Genomic DNA, 15,451 nt, shown 5'->3' with positions numbered 1-15,451 from the left:
TACAACGCCCATGCCTCGCTCACTAGCATCGCACTGAACAACGAACCCTTTGGTATAGTCTGGCGATCGTAGCACAGGCTGGCTTGTTAGGGCGCTCTTTAGGGCGCTAAAAGCTCTCTCCTTTGTCTCGCTCCAGACGACTGTTTGGGGCTCTGTTTTTCTTAGAGCATCCGTCAGGGGAGCCGCGATATCGGAGTACCTGGGGATGTACCTCTGATAGTAGCCGGCGACACCCAAGAACGACCGAATATCGGTCTTCGTGCGCGGTTGCGGGAAGTCTCGCACAGCGGCCACCTTTATTTCAGAGGGGCGGCGACGACCCTGTCCAATCACGTGACCGAGGTAGACAACCTCGGCCTGTGCTAATTGGCACTTGGGAGCCTTGATTGTCAAGCCCGCTTCGCGCAGGCGGGTTAGCACTGCCCGCAAGTGTGCCATATGCTCAGACCAGGATGCAGAGAATATCGCTACGTCGTCTAAATACGGTAAAGCGAATTCTTCCTGTCCCCGCAACACTTTGTCCATGAGGCTTGAAAAGCAGTATGGCGCGTTCTTCAAACCAAAACTCAAAACTTTAGGACGGAATGTTCCCATTGGTGAAATGAACGCCGCATACCTACTAGCCTCTTCTGTAAGTGGAACCTGCCAATAACCCCTGACAAGATCTAGGGTGGAAATAAACTGAGCGCTACTAACTTTCTCAAGGCGCTCCTCGATGTTAGGGATCGGATAAATTTGATCCTTAGTAATGGAATTAAGCCTGCGGTAGTCGACGCAAGGACGAGGTTCCTTGCCCGGTACCTCAACTAAAATCAAAGGGGAGGTATAATCACTCTCACCCGCCTCAATAACACCGAGCTGTAGCATTTTCTTTACCTCAGCCTCCATAATATCGCGCTGGCGGGGTGACACCCGGTACGCCTTGGATCGTACTGGCTCTGGGGAGGTAAGTTCTATATTATGAGTAAGGACAGAAGTCCTACCAGGCCTCTCAGAGAACTGACCTTGAAACTCTTGTAAGAGTTGGTGTAGTTCGGTTTTCTGCTCAGGCGACAGCGGTGCTTTACTGAGTAAGTCACTAATGACCTGATCAGTGTCTTCCCTGTTCGTCACTGAGCCTAGTCCCGGAAGCTCGACCGGAAGCTCTTCGGGAACGTTTACCATCATACACACCACTGCTTCCCGTTGTCTATAGGGTTTGAGCAGATTACAGTGGTAAACTTGCTGTGCTTTCCGTTTTCCTGGCAGACTCACCACGTAGTTAACATCCGACAGTTTTTGAACAATCCGTGCTGGGCCCTCCCACTGCACGTCGAGTTTGTTTTTTAGCGATGTGCGCAATATCATCACCTCATCGCCCACCTCAAAACGACGGGCCCTGGCTGTCCGATCATAATAAACCTTGGCCCTCTGCTGGGCCTTTGCCATTGCTTCACCTGACAACTCCTGTGCCCTTCTTAAGCGTTCGAGGAGACTAAGCACGTACTCGACCACGACTGGGTCGTCGCCCCTGCCTTCCCACGAGTCTCGAAGCATGCGAAGCGGAGACCGCAGCGAGCGACCGTACACCAGCTCAGCTGGCGAAAACCCCGTAGCCGCATGCGGCGCGGTCCTTAATGCAAACATCACCCCAGGCAGACACAGCTCCCAATCACTTTGTTGCTCAAAACACAATGCTCTCAACACGCGCTTCATGACGGAGTGGAGCTTCTCAACGGAATTCGACTGTGGGTGGTACACTGAGCTGTGTAACAGCTTTACCCCACACCTTTCGAGAAAGGCTGTCGTCAAAGCGCTGGTAAACACTGTGCCCTGATCTGACTGGATTTCCGCAGGAAAACCAACTCGCGCAAATATGGACAGTAGTGCATTGACTATCTCAACTGAGCTGAGATCTTTAAGCGGCACTGCTTCAGGGAACTTTGTCGCTGGGCAGATCACAGTCAAAATGTGTCTGTACCCCGTGGCTGTTACCGGCAGAGGTCCCACTGTATCAATAACGAGCCGTCTAAAAGGCTCCGTAATGATAGGTACCAACTTCAACGGCGCCCTCGATTTGTCCCCTGGTTTGCCAACCCGCTGACAGGTGTCACATGTCCTCACAAAGGTTTCTACGTCACGAAAACACCCTGGCCAATAGTACTCTTGCAAGAGACGGTCCTTAGTCTTCTTAACTCCTAGGTGTCCGGACCACGAACCGCCATGCGACAAGCGCAACAGATCCTGACGGTAGCACTGAGGCACGATCAGCTGATCGAACTCGACTCCTCTGCGGTCTAGATACTTCCGGTACAGGACCCCACCTCTTTCCACAAAACGAACATTTTTCTTGGCGATACCTTCTTTGACATTGCAGCGCATGTTTTCTAGGCTGCCATCCTTTTTTTGCTCTGCTATCAAAGCCGACCGGCTGACTTTTAGCAACCTATTAAGTCCATCGGACGTAGGCGCGATGAGCAAATCTGTAGATAGCTCTTCTAATTTTCCCGTGTCGGGCATTTCCTCTCCAGTACCTGGTGCCTTAAGCGCTACAGGCTCAATTTTATTCAGTTCGGACGTGCTCTGAATATCAGCTTGCTGCGCCTCCGACCCTTTCTCATTGTTCGACAACGTCGGCCCCGCAACTACCGCCTTTGCAGCGAGCTCCCGAACTCTCGATCTGGTTAAGGCCTGAACGCTAGCCTCACCAAACAAAAGACCCTTCTCGCGCAGGAGGTGATCGGACCGGTTCGAAAATAGGTACGGGTACTGGGGGGGCAGCATAGATGACACTGCGGCCTCCGTCTCAATTGCTCCGAAAGGTCCTTCAATAACCACTTTTGCTACGGGCAGACACACGCTGTGAGCTTCCACGGCTTGCTTGATCCATGCGCACTCGCCCGTGAACATATCGGGTTCTACGTAAGAGGGGTGAACTACATCCATTGTAGCTGCGGAATCCCGAAGCACTCGGCACTCTTTCCCGTTCACGAGGAAGTCTCGCATGTAAGGCTCGAGAAGCTTCATGTTCTCGTCAGTGCTGCATAATGACAAAAACACGACTTTTGTTTTTGTTTCTGGACACTGCGCCGAAAAGTGACCCGGCTTCTGGCACGTATAACACACGCGCGCTTGCCTCGCCTCGAACCGCTTTCTGCGTTCGGCTTCGGCTGCCGCCGTCTCCTTACGTTCGGTCGGACTGCTTTCACTCGCATCCGCACTACGCGTGTCCCCCCTTGCTCTCATGGGTGTGAACTTCGGCCTCTCAGACTTGGAGCCAAATTCACCCTTTTGACCGTCCTTAGCTCCGCGAGCCCGACGCGTCACAAACTCCTCGGCTAGCTCGGCGGCTTTAGCCACTGTACTAACGTCTGGCCTATCCAAGACCCAGTACCGCACGTTCTCAGGTAACCGACTATAAAACTGTTCCAGCCCGAAACACTGCAGAATTTTCTCGTGGTCACCAAACGCTTTCTCTTCTTTGAGCCACTCCTGCATGTTTGACATAAGCCTGTAGGCAAACTCTGTATATGACTCATTTCTGCCTTTTTCATTTTCCCGAAACTTCCGACGGAACGCCTCCGCTGACAGCCTGTACTTTTTTAGCAGACTCGATTTCACTTGGTCGAAATCCTCTGCCTCCTCTCTCTTCAAGCGAGCGACTACGTCGGCCGCCTCGCCGGGTAACAAAGTGAGCAAGCGCTGTGGCCACGTTTCCCGAGAGAACCCCTGCTTCTCGCACGTTCGCTCAAAGTTAACCAGGAACAAACCAATGTCCTCTCCAAGCTTAAACGGCCGCATCAGGTCAGTCATTTTGAACGATACCCGTTCTCCTGCACCGTGTGCCTGACTTCCATTACGAGCGCGTTCCATCTCTACCTCGAGACGCTTCATTTCTAAAGCGTGGTCGCGCTCTTCTTTCTCTTTTTGCTCTTTACGTTCGCGCTCCTCTTTCTCTTTTTGTTCTTTACGTTCGCGCTCGTCTTTCTCTTTTTGCTCTTTACGTTCGCGCTCGTTTTTCTCTTTTTCTTTTTGTTCCCTCTCCTCAATGGTCTCAAGGCATTCCGACAGCTCGTCATCCTCAGCCTCCAACTCAAGAATCGCCCTTAGCAGTTCTGGTTTTCTGAGTTTGTCTGAGACATCAAGACCCAACTCTCTTGCAAGCTCCAGCAATTTCGGTTTGCGCAACGACTTCAAATCCATGGCTGCTCCGAATGCTGCTTTCTCTACTACCTACTATTGTCTTGCCGCAAACTAACCCGGCAGCAACGACAACCACAATTACCAGCTCTGTTTCTGACACTAACAAAAGCCTGGCAAAACTCAGAAGAAGAAAGTCCCGCACTCACCAAACCTCGCAGCCAAGAATTCAGCGCAGTCGTTCCGCTGCAGGCAACCAGTCATCACACAGGGCTCGTTGCACTGCTCCCGGATGGTCGTTGAGCTGCTCAGCATACAGTTGACCGCATATCTTCGCTGCTGGCCTCCGTTGTCGGGATCTCACCGCTGGCAACCAGTTGTTGCAAATGGGTTGCAAGCCCCAAGGGTAGCGTTGGCCTGGCGGCCTGGGGCAAAGCTGGAAACATTCGAAGGTCCCGGCAAAGGATGAGTCGACTGGCAACAGAACAACTTGTTTATTCTGGCATCGCAAAAGAGCAGCCGGTCAGGGCGACCACGTTACTCGAAGGAAGGAATCGAAGTCAAGGGTGTGACATTCCCGTAGAGCCAATGGGGACGATTTTGAAATGCGACGGTGGCGGTGCCTGGGAGTTGGCGGTAAAGGCATAAATTGCTCAAAACTTTTTGAAACAAGCTCAGCCAAGCCAATCCAGAAAAATCCAATATGGCGGCGTTTGTTTACCCGGCTGGTTGCGGGCGGTTGCTCGCGCGTTCGTGATGCTGGCGGCCGCTAGCTCGATGCAAGCTTCGTAAATACTGGTGACTTGCTGCTCCCGCGCTGCATTCCCGCTTGATTTCCTAAGTACTTACGACATCTGCTTACCCGCTTTTGCATTTCGATGTGTCTGTTGAGGCAGCACGGTGCATGGTGGCGAGCGGCGCGGCCAGCGCGGCTGATTAGCAGCTGCTTAGGGCGCTCGCTCGAGTACCAAAAACGTAAATAGTTTTCTCCAAAGAACAGTTTATTAAAGGAAACATCAGTAGTGACAATCGATGTACAAAAGTGATTTTAGGCATCTTGGGCATTGCAATATCAGTGACAATCGTTCTAAAAATCAAAATTAATAAATTCCATTATGGAAACCTAGAACACATGAGCGAGTGCACAGAGAATATATACAGGGTACAAAGAGGTAAGGTACTACCAAGGTAGGTCCGGTACATATAAGCATGTGCTACATTCATGTAGCATATGCTTTTGTGCAGGTTCAGATGAACAGCAGTGAAGTACAACATCCGAGATGTATTGAAATGTATCTGTCTGTGGCTATGCATACACACATACAGAGAAGGGCAGCGAAAAGTTTCAGCCTTTCACTCGAAGCATCAGACTAAGGACAACATAATATGCTGCAGTGCTATAACTTAGTAAACAGATGCCATGAAAAGAACTTAGGTAACCTTGGGCACGTTTAGCTCTTGGCAGATGAGTTACAGGCTTGCATGCTTTAGGACACAGCTCGTCTGCCATGCCCTATTTTGGTTTCTTTGTTTTGTAGATACCAAGGGGAGGAAGATGCAACCAGGGCAGGCCGAGAATTGTGTGGAGAAGCGACTTTATGAAAATTCTCTGAACAGTTGTGCCGTGGCTGGTGACGAACAGTAATTGGAGGTCATTAATTCAGCTTGCGATGACACATTGGGGTGTAACAAAATATGCGTGCGTATAAATAACTCATCTGAGAAATGAAAACGCACAGGGTTCGTAACAGGCCAGTAATGTTTCTCTATGTGGCGTTATACTGCATCTACCACAATGTCCAGTTATTATATTACTGAATGGTAAATTGCAAGTGGTCCGTGTACTGTACAGTATCTGCAAACGCTTATGGACGCCACACAGTTCAGCGTAATGCGCCGGCCGCTGCTATTGTGCCCCTCATGACCCATGTGTTGCTCCAAAAGGTGAAACCCCAAACGCTACAACTTCCAGAAGGAAAAAAAAAAGCAACTACAAATAGCACCGCAGCATATTTCGAGCACGCTTGTATTGGACACCAGCAAACATGTCAAACATTTTTCATCTTATGCGTACACCCCTCTTAAATGTTACAGAGCCGAGCACCTGAGCCAGTCCGCGTTTGCTGCCTGTGGGTTCTGCTCTCTGTTTCATACATCAGGTGCAATGCTGTCAAAGCTAGCGCTCTTGTTTGCGCTGCCTGCATCCATGACCAAAAAGTAGTGCGTTCCTTGTGGTGAGCGAAACATGGTGAATGCTTTGCCTACAGGCTTACTACATGACGCATTTGTCATGAGCTTGATTAAATGCACTGTTATTGCTGACGACACGCTGTTGCTTTGTCAATCCTCAGACCACTCGGCCACAAAACAAGCACGGAATAACATACCTCCCTTCATTTTTCCTTGCTGATTACTTTCGTACATTTCACTGTGTTGTACCTTATGTATGAAATGAACTGTAGCTATCACCAATTTTCCCAGCAGCATAACAGAGGGCAAGCCATGACCAGAGGTTGCCAAGTTATATACCACAAGAACTCCTGGGTTCCGCAGAGCACTTTTTGGTTTTTGCGAGCACCTGAATCGATGTATGCTTCAACATTATGGTGTGCTTCACAAATTTACTTTTTGCACAAATGGCACTGTTACTGATCATAAGAACTATGGTTAGCATACAGCCAGTCATTAACTGAATTCTGGCATTCCTTGAAGGGCACTGAGCCTGTATACTTGTCACGCAGGAAGAAAGAGAAGCCAAAACAAAACGGTTTCCCTAGCACCTCTTGTAAGTTGTTAGCATTCAGCAATATTAATTTGAGAACCAATGGTCATAGCAATGCTCATACTAACAAGGCACACAAGGCTTCTAGAAGGCAAACTTGTACTTTGTAAAAGAAGTAACGCAGCAGGAGCAAAAGCAGTCAGTACAGTATATGTGCAATCGGAGCAGAATTATGGATAAACAGGTACATAAATACTTATATACATAAAAAATAAATAGTACAACAAAAAGTTAAAGAGAGAGCACATGTGTAGTAAGTAGGCAGCATTAAAAATCCAAATACAATAATATCCTAACACAGTGCCTCATGAATTTAGCCGGCTAATTTGCGCCTCTTTCTGGCGGGAGCACTCTGTTTTGTGTTTGACGTCATGCTCCTGTTTAAAAAGGAAAGGTGCCAATGCAGCCTTGTGCGGCAGAATAATTTAAGGAATTTTATTTTGCAGCCTAATGAACAGAAAACAGCTTGCTGGTTAGGCATCCTCTCAACAAGATTCCTGGACACATTGGACAAATGAGCACAGCAGGAGATTTCTTTTCTGAAGGCCGAATCCAATTTCTTTATATAATTTAGACATGCCTCAGAAGTTGCGGCAATTGACTGGAAAAGGTGCTCGGGAACACCATTCTCCTTGAGTAGTGCAAAGAATTGGTGTCGTCCATGGAGAGAGCCACCGTCTGCTGCAAGGAGTGTTCCCTCACATGTGCATTCTGTGGTTCTCTGGTCAAGAAAGCTCTTCACAAGAGTGCCAGCGACATGGTACACAACATTTTCGTATACTATGTCAGGGGCATCTTGTGAAGACGCCTGCAAGTCAGATGAACCTGAGCCTTGCTGCCTGCTGTGGCTTGTGCTTGGAGTGCTGCTTGGTGACAATACTGCAGAAACACTCTCCAAGTTGGTGAGGAACGCATGTGTTGTCACTTCGCAGTTTCCTTGCGAAAGTTTGAAAAGTTGGCCAATCCAAATATGTTTTACAGCAGCCACGAATTGGTACACATTAGGTGTCTCATTGCAGCCATGTTTTTGACGAACTATTGCAAAAAAATTTTCCAACGGATCCTGCTGCAACCGACGAGTGAAAAGATGAGTGTAATCGAAATCTGCCTTTAGATCTGTCCACAGCAGAAGTAAGGCTTTGATTGTAATCTGCCAACCTTTGATGGTGTGTGGTTGCTTGTCCAGAGGACCACCAAAATGCCATTGGGCGATCCAATCTATGCACGACTCAAGGAAGACATGATGTTCCGAGCCTTCTGTCATTGCGTACCGCAACTTGTCGTCCTGCTTTTTCAGGGCCGAACTGTTCAGGCAGTCAAAAAGCTTATCCATCCTTTCCGTGAACTCTGCTGTAAATTTTGCATCAACAGGAAGCTCTTGAATGGCAATGAGAGTGAGGAGTGCCACAGATACGGATTCGCTGAACACTTGTGTGGCGTACTTCACTCTCATGTCAGCAAAGGGCATCCTGTAGATGTGTTGCTCTTTTAGTTTTTTTGCCAATCTGCTTTTGAGATGCTCAACTGGTGTTTTGGAGGCCCGATCAATGTGACGAGTTTTTTTGTAAAGGGTTTCGATGTGTGTCCAGTCAACAACCTCAGAGCCAATGGTGAGCTTATGTCGTCGCAAATTATTTCTTGTGCATTTGATTAGGTGTGGGGTGTCAAACATGAAGTATATTTTGCGGTTGTTGACAACAAAATATGGTTCATGGATAGAATGGATGAGCATTCTTGACAGACTCACATTGTTCGACCCTTGATCACAAATGACCGCTTTCACCAGAAGACCTTTGGTTTGAAGCTGCTGAATTAAATCTAATAGCAGCTTGCGCATTGCAAGAACTGAAGTTGCATTGTGGGACGCTGCAAAGGCTACTGGCTGCATCCAACTTCTTGATATGCCAGACACCGCCATAACAAGGGCTATGTTTGCCACACGAGAAGTCCTAGTATTCCCATCATCTGTGAAGCCAATTACAATATCTTTTGATTGATCATACATCAAATTTTTTTTCAAGGATATTTCATCGAATAAAAGACAGCATGCTTTGTCTTGTAGTGGCCAATCTTTTGTAATTGATTCTATTGCATCCATGGCACCTGGAATGATACCAGGTGTCATTGGGATGTCTGCCAGCCAGCGCCTTAGCGTCCTCACATGTGGCAAATGGAGCATTTCTCTGAGGAAGCGATAAGCTTTTGGAGAGTGAAAGAACAAATTGAGAGCGAATTGTTTCATTTGTTTTGACCAGTGCTTTTTGGATTTCGGAAATGAGCAGAGCCTGATTTGAGCTTTAACCAATTCAAAAAGGTCTTGTGGCAAATGCGGTTCAAGCTTGTTGAGAGCCTCCTGCTGCGTTACTCGCCTTGTGTCGTGCCTTTTCCTAAACCGACTCAGTGCCTTTCGGTACCTGTCGCTTGGAGAATGCAACTTCTCGAAGCGCTTTTTGGTGCGAGGGGTGTACACAACTGCGCCCTTCCTCCGCCGACTCTTGGGCGTTCCTGATGCTGGTGTCATCACTGGCTGTCTGACACTCTCTTTGGCACCGCTGAGGCCACTAGGACCAGCTTCAGCTGCAAAAAATATATAAAAAAAGCATATTTATGTTTGCCTCAGAGCGAGACCTACATCTACATCCCTCACAAAATCAAGATTAGGGTGCAGTCACAGGGCTACAGGTTGCCAAACTTGCAGGGCAATGTTTTTGTGTGAAATGATGAATACAGTCGTGCCCCGTTAATATGATCCTCGCTGATAGGGACAGTTTTTTCTGGCGACCAACTTTACGCCTCGCTTAAATGGAAACTAGTTGCTCGTAATACAGACAGGGTAATAGTTAATGGATCTCATTGTTATCCATGTGTTTTGCCTGCTTAATATTCAGAGCAATTTTTCATGACAAGCTTGAGTTAAGCAAATGGAAAAAACCAGAAATATTTATGTGCAGTAAAGCGATACCTACACGCTGTTACGGGCCTGCCGATACCCATCATGATTATGTCAAGGTTACCGATGCATACTTTTTCATTGCAGTGGAAGGTTGTAGTTTGCAATAAATTCTAATGTTTTCTTGAGTACTTACCATAATCAGGTGAGTCCCATGATGCTGATGCAATCACTCTGATGGGTGTGCTTTGGGCAGCACCTGTCAAATAAATAAACACACTGTGGGAGGCTTCAACCAAGTATTTTAATTCTCAGGTGCACATTTTTAGCCTGGCTACGCAGCGTGTATGTGAATGGTAAGCAACAGGCTAGTGAAGCAATTTCCACAACAAGTACCTGAGAAGGCTATCCAATGTTTTCATTGAGCTGAATGAAAAATTACCTGTAAATATAATTCTGTACAGATAACACAGGGGTCCACCACGTAAACAATGCATTCATACATATGCACACAGAAAAATATATGAAATACTAGTTGGTGAGCATAAAGTTAACACTTGTTTCTTCTCTTCTGAAACAAATGTCTGGCATCCGAAGTAGTGGTACAGTAAGATGTGCCGACGTGCACCTAATTATTGCACACCACGACATAATTGCACACTGCTGCTATTGCAGAGGGTTAATTTATTACGTGCAAATCTGCAGCAATAGTGCTGCAGTCCATTGTTGAATTTTCATAGATTATCACTGCACTATTAGTGCATTGCACCTACCTTCTTCGTCAGCTGGGGGAGGGGGCGTAGTCTGCACATCAGTGAGCTGCGGGGCACGTGAAGAGTGTGGGTCGTCTGCAATGAAACGACCGCTTAGACACTCCCAATCTAAAGAAATCAGCCAGCAAAGTAATTACATATGTTTATTTTTTTGTGCTATGACAGAGCCCTCAGCATAAGTAATACTGCATTACAGGGTTAGCCTGAACCAAATGAAAAGTTCTTCATTTCAAGCTGTAATGTAAAACAGATCCTGACTTAGTGCACCTACCTGTGTCATGGACAGCAGAATCTGCACCAGCAATTGTGCCTAGCCCAAGTGTTGATGGCAACGGCAAGTAGTCTGAAATATAGGTACCACTTAGTTACTCCCAAGGAAAACAAACCAACTGGTGTAGTGAGACATTAGGAATGTTTTCCTATGCAAGATTGCAGGAAGACTTACCGTGACCAAGCATGACTTCCACTGGTGCAGCAGTGGACTGTAGTGGTGAAGCGGATTCAATGCCTATGCGAACAAGGAAAAAAAGATAGCCAATCAAGCTCTGCATAGAAGCACCTTCTGCTCAGTGCACAGTATGGCCTTGATGTTCTATTTGGAACGGTTTCTCTTGCTGGGAGTTAGTGTGATCTTAAATTGGGCTTAAATCGTTTTTGTGAGTTTGTAGGCAGTTACGATTAAAAAGGAAAAATTTGTGCGATCAATATACCGCGACATACAAAATAGCGCAGCAGCACACAGGAAGAAGAATGAAACACACAAACGAACACTTTACTGTGAACCACGAGGCCATAAATTCACTTGATGTGCATTGTAGGAAATACAAATCAAACTGCAAACCTATCTATGAAGCGTGCAATGTCACCACTATTAATGCTTGCAAACTTATTCCCGAAATCATTCAGGAAGAAATCAGATAGCCTAAGTGACATGTGCATCGCTAAATATCCTGGCGGGTTGCTCCTCAAAGAACCATTTTTACCTTAGAAACCGGTAAAATGTTTACCCTCCATGCTTGCACAATATGCGGCCACTTCATGTATAATTACCGCCTCGTGTGTCACAATAAGCTGCTGGCAGTTTGTGCGTGTGTGTGTTCTTTCTTGACCCTGTGTGCTATTTTGGAGTGAATTCGCGCAGTCTGCCCTCTATTCACCGCAGCGAACAGTAAGTAATAATGACAAGAATACTAAACATAAGAGTTATAAAAATTATTTTCCTCACTGCTGCTGGAGTGCACAATCCAGCATCTGATTGTTAATATGGTTAAGAGAAATTTAAGCTACAACATGGTACACAACTGCAGTCTGATGCAACTGAAACAATGGCCACATGACATTGAAGCAGGAAAGTTTTGTGCCCGGGAAGTGATGTTTGCAGTTAGCCTCTATGAATGCAATTGTTCCCTTTGGTCTTACATTTACAGGATGGGTTTTTCTGAAAATAGTGCCCTCACCTTGTGCCGCACCTCCTTCATAGAAATCTGCAACAAAAAAGCCACAGGATATACTGAGGGATCAAGCTTGGGAAGAATTTACTGGGAGAGGAATTTTGCTTACCCGGGTGCACCAAGGCTCTCAGACGAGGCTCATGCACCTTCACGGAAGGGACTGCTTCATGCGTGAGCCTTGTGCAGGCATCACTAGTGAAGCAATCCCTCGTGAAGTGCTTTGAGCAGAGCCTGTATGTTTTGTAGACCTTTTCCCTTGGTGTCTCCAGGAGTTCAAGCCTATTGGCATATTTCAGCCAAATGGAGAATCTGAAAAACAGCCAAACAACATGATTTCATACATTTTAAAGGTTTGCATACCTCACTTCAGGAATGCTTATTAGCATCTCCTTACACAGCAAAGGGGTACGAACATTATATAACATATATGCGTGAAAACAACTGTGGCAGGATGCAAGCAAAATAAGACAGCAGTTTGTAACAATGTGCCACAGCCTGCTAGTCTATTGCTATGCTGGCCAATCGAAACGATGAATGAAATCACCTTTTTAATGTCTGGCTATGATCGACAAGCCAGAACCTTTAAAATTCTTGAGCTTATGTTTTCTTTTGTGATCTGCTTTTGGTTTAGGTAACAATAACTAGTTCTTTGTTCCAACTGCTTTTTGGGTGCGGCATAATTTTGTGCAGCAGATAGAAATGGGGACAGAGCTTCACTGCAGACTTAAGCTCTATCTGATCATAGCAATTATTCCACTCACACTTTTCTCTAGGTAACTGCATACTAACCACCACCCATGATTCGTTCTTTTCTAATTCCTCCATTAAACACAAGTGCCAATGTAGCTATGCTATGGCAGACAGCTGCTTGCCCACAAATTTGAAGTCTGGATTAAGAACAGCAGGTAAATGAACCAGTAGGCACAGTTTTTCATCTTTTGCTTTCACTGTGATCAAATGGGAAGTGTGAAAGGGATGTGAGCAGAACATCAACAGGAAACACTGCTCTTTCAAGAAACTGAAGGTGCAGGCAAATAGCATGGGTCCAGAAGAAGGGGAAAAAAGTGCTTAAGCAAGGGAAATGTCCCAAAAAAGACACAGACAAGAAGAAAGCGACCTTCGCCTTCCCCTCACCCACCCGCCGGAAACGAGCGTTTCCGGCGTACTAGGCGAAACTATTTGCGAGCTTCCCAAAAGCTGTCAAGGACAAGGCGCGAGATAAGAGACATATGTGAGGAGATGGGAATAATGCGGAGAGTTCAGAGCCCTCCAAGGTCAGTCGTGCGCCCCGCGAGCGAGCAGCGTAGAGGACAGCCGGGGTGGAGTGTGGAGCGAAATTTACAATGCTGGAGCGGCAGCACTACGGTAGGCAATAGTTTCGAGAAACGCTTCCACGGAGTACATGGGTGGTTGAGCGCGGATATCGCGAGGATAAGCTCCGTTAAAAGTAAGAAAAACAAGACCGGCGGACTTTCTATATGCGGCTCACGGCGTGCAATGGACTTTCAGCGCGGTGTCCAACACTAGTGGTGTTAGTCTGAACAGCTCGATAATTTATGTGACGTGCATCACTGCTGCAGAAACCATGCACGAACACGCAAGAAATAATATTCAAGCGCGCTGAACTCCGTAAAGAAACAGCCAAACTGAGCATTACAATTACTCCGCTGACGACGCTATAGGCACAGAAGTTAGAATATTCATATTTAAAATACACTCTGAGGGCACCGGAATCTGCGGGGAATAAGCTTTTAAAGGCAGCGAGAAAAGTCAGTGAGTCAGACACACACACACACACACACATGCGAACAAGCAAGCAAGGTAACTAACGGTCCCACGCTTATGAGAGGCAACGGCTGTTGGGCCATCTCAAACTGCAGCACCTTCCCTTAATTTTGCTTTAATGTCCTTAAACGTACTTATCAAACTCATCTCGCAAAACCAAAGCCACTGCAGTAAACAGCGCCAGGTAAAACTAGTTCTATTCCGTCGGCAATTTCAAATGGTAACGACCAAGGGCGGTCAAAACAAAGGCACAACGGTCGCCAACGGCTATGCAAAGAGGGATACGATAGTCAGTGAATTCATAAATACCTGTGGTCAGAAGGAAATCTGAAGAGATGTTCTCCACTCTTGCCGGATGTGCTGCACCACTTCGCGCAACAATACATATGCGACATGACGCTGAGGACGGTAATCACGCTGGTCCAGTGCGCACGTCGCGTCGGCAGTCGCTCGCGTAGTTTCGCTATGCTTGCGCCGGTCGCTGTCGTCTGCTGCCACTGCGCTGCAGCGTTGCCCGCGGCGGCGCTGGCGGCGCAGACGCGTTGTGTCATTTTCGCAATTTATTTCTTTGATATACTATTTTTAATGCTTACGACTGGTTATATTTTCATTCATAAGCATGTTTGTGTTGTCTACTATGGTCGAGAAATTTTACTTTTTATTAGGCTTGACTCCAGCCGCGTTTGCCGCCAGATACTAGGATCGCTGCAATCGTTCCGACCGTGGCGACACTTACGGCGCGGACGCGCAACTTGCAACATGCCACAGCACTGTCGAAGTCTCTCCTTGGCGTCCGGGGCAGCTCTCTTTTTATACCCTCGGAGTCGAGGGCAAGAAGGAGCGGCTTGGGATGAGTCGCACAAGACGGCGACGCATGAACATGTTCAGGCGTGACGGGCGCGTCCGCCAGGCCGGCGCCGGTCAGACCTCCTCGCCTCCCAGTTGGAGAGCTCCTCTCCCCGGCTGCCGCGCTTTGACAAGCGTGGGCAAAACATGCACACACACACACACGCACGCACGACGACACGTGGCACTGAAACCTGTCTGGACGCGCTTGGCGGGAGGCGTTGCGGCCGCGATGAACGAAGCCGCGGCGTCCGTTGCATCCGCGCCGGCTATACCGCGCGTCGAAGGCGAGACGTAACAACGCCCTCCTAACGGCCGCCATGGAACGCAAAACGACCCTCACACGAGGAGACAAGCTTGCGCGGGAGGCAACAATGTCCGCGATTTTGTTTCCGAGCACTCCCGCGTGTCTCGGGACGTGGAAGAGTTTTATCGGTCTGTTCTGGGGAAGCGCTGAGAGATCAGATTTTATTTTAACAATTTGGATGTCGCGCGTGGCGTATACTGCCAACGCAGAGAGCAGTGAAAGCGAATCTGTGTAAAACTAAACTGGGTGCGTCCCCGCTAGCGGCCGCGCAAAGCGGACCGCCTCCGTCAACGCAACCAGTTCCGCAGCGTAAGGGCTTGACGCCCCCTCCACCTGAAACCGATCGACCGCTCGAAGCCGACCGCGGGGACCGAACGCGACAAACGCCGCTCCCGCCAAAACGGAGGTGTATGCACCGTCAGTATAAACGTGGTGCACCGGCAGCAACGCCGTCGCCGCCGCCGCCTGCACGCTCAATCGACAGTGCTTAAAAGCTAC

General features: G+C 47.8%; 1 protein-coding gene across 1 annotated transcript; it reads right to left on the bottom strand.

Annotated features, from left to right (window-relative positions):
• Positions 1-5,232: 5,232 nt before the first annotated feature.
• On the bottom strand, positions 5,233-14,487 carry LOC144102434 (uncharacterized). The gene is made up of 9 exons (XM_077635707.1): positions 14,110-14,487; positions 12,125-12,324; positions 12,022-12,048; positions 11,010-11,072; positions 10,836-10,907; positions 10,565-10,639; positions 9,988-10,050; positions 9,271-9,478; positions 5,233-5,242 (listed from the first exon to the last, which is right to left on the bottom strand). Exons 1-9 carry the CDS (start codon positions 14,349-14,351, stop codon positions 5,233-5,235), a joined length of 960 nt encoding a protein of 319 aa, XP_077491833.1. The 5' UTR covers positions 14,352-14,487.
• Positions 14,488-15,451: the final 964 nt, after the last annotated feature.

This window comes from Amblyomma americanum, chromosome 8, assembly GCF_052857255.1.
Source record: "Amblyomma americanum isolate KBUSLIRL-KWMA chromosome 8, ASM5285725v1, whole genome shotgun sequence".
NCBI classification, from domain to species: Eukaryota; Metazoa; Arthropoda; class Arachnida; order Ixodida; family Ixodidae; genus Amblyomma; species Amblyomma americanum.
The sequence above is the reverse complement of the archived record's forward strand: the minus strand, read 5'-3'. Positions and strand labels throughout refer to the sequence as shown.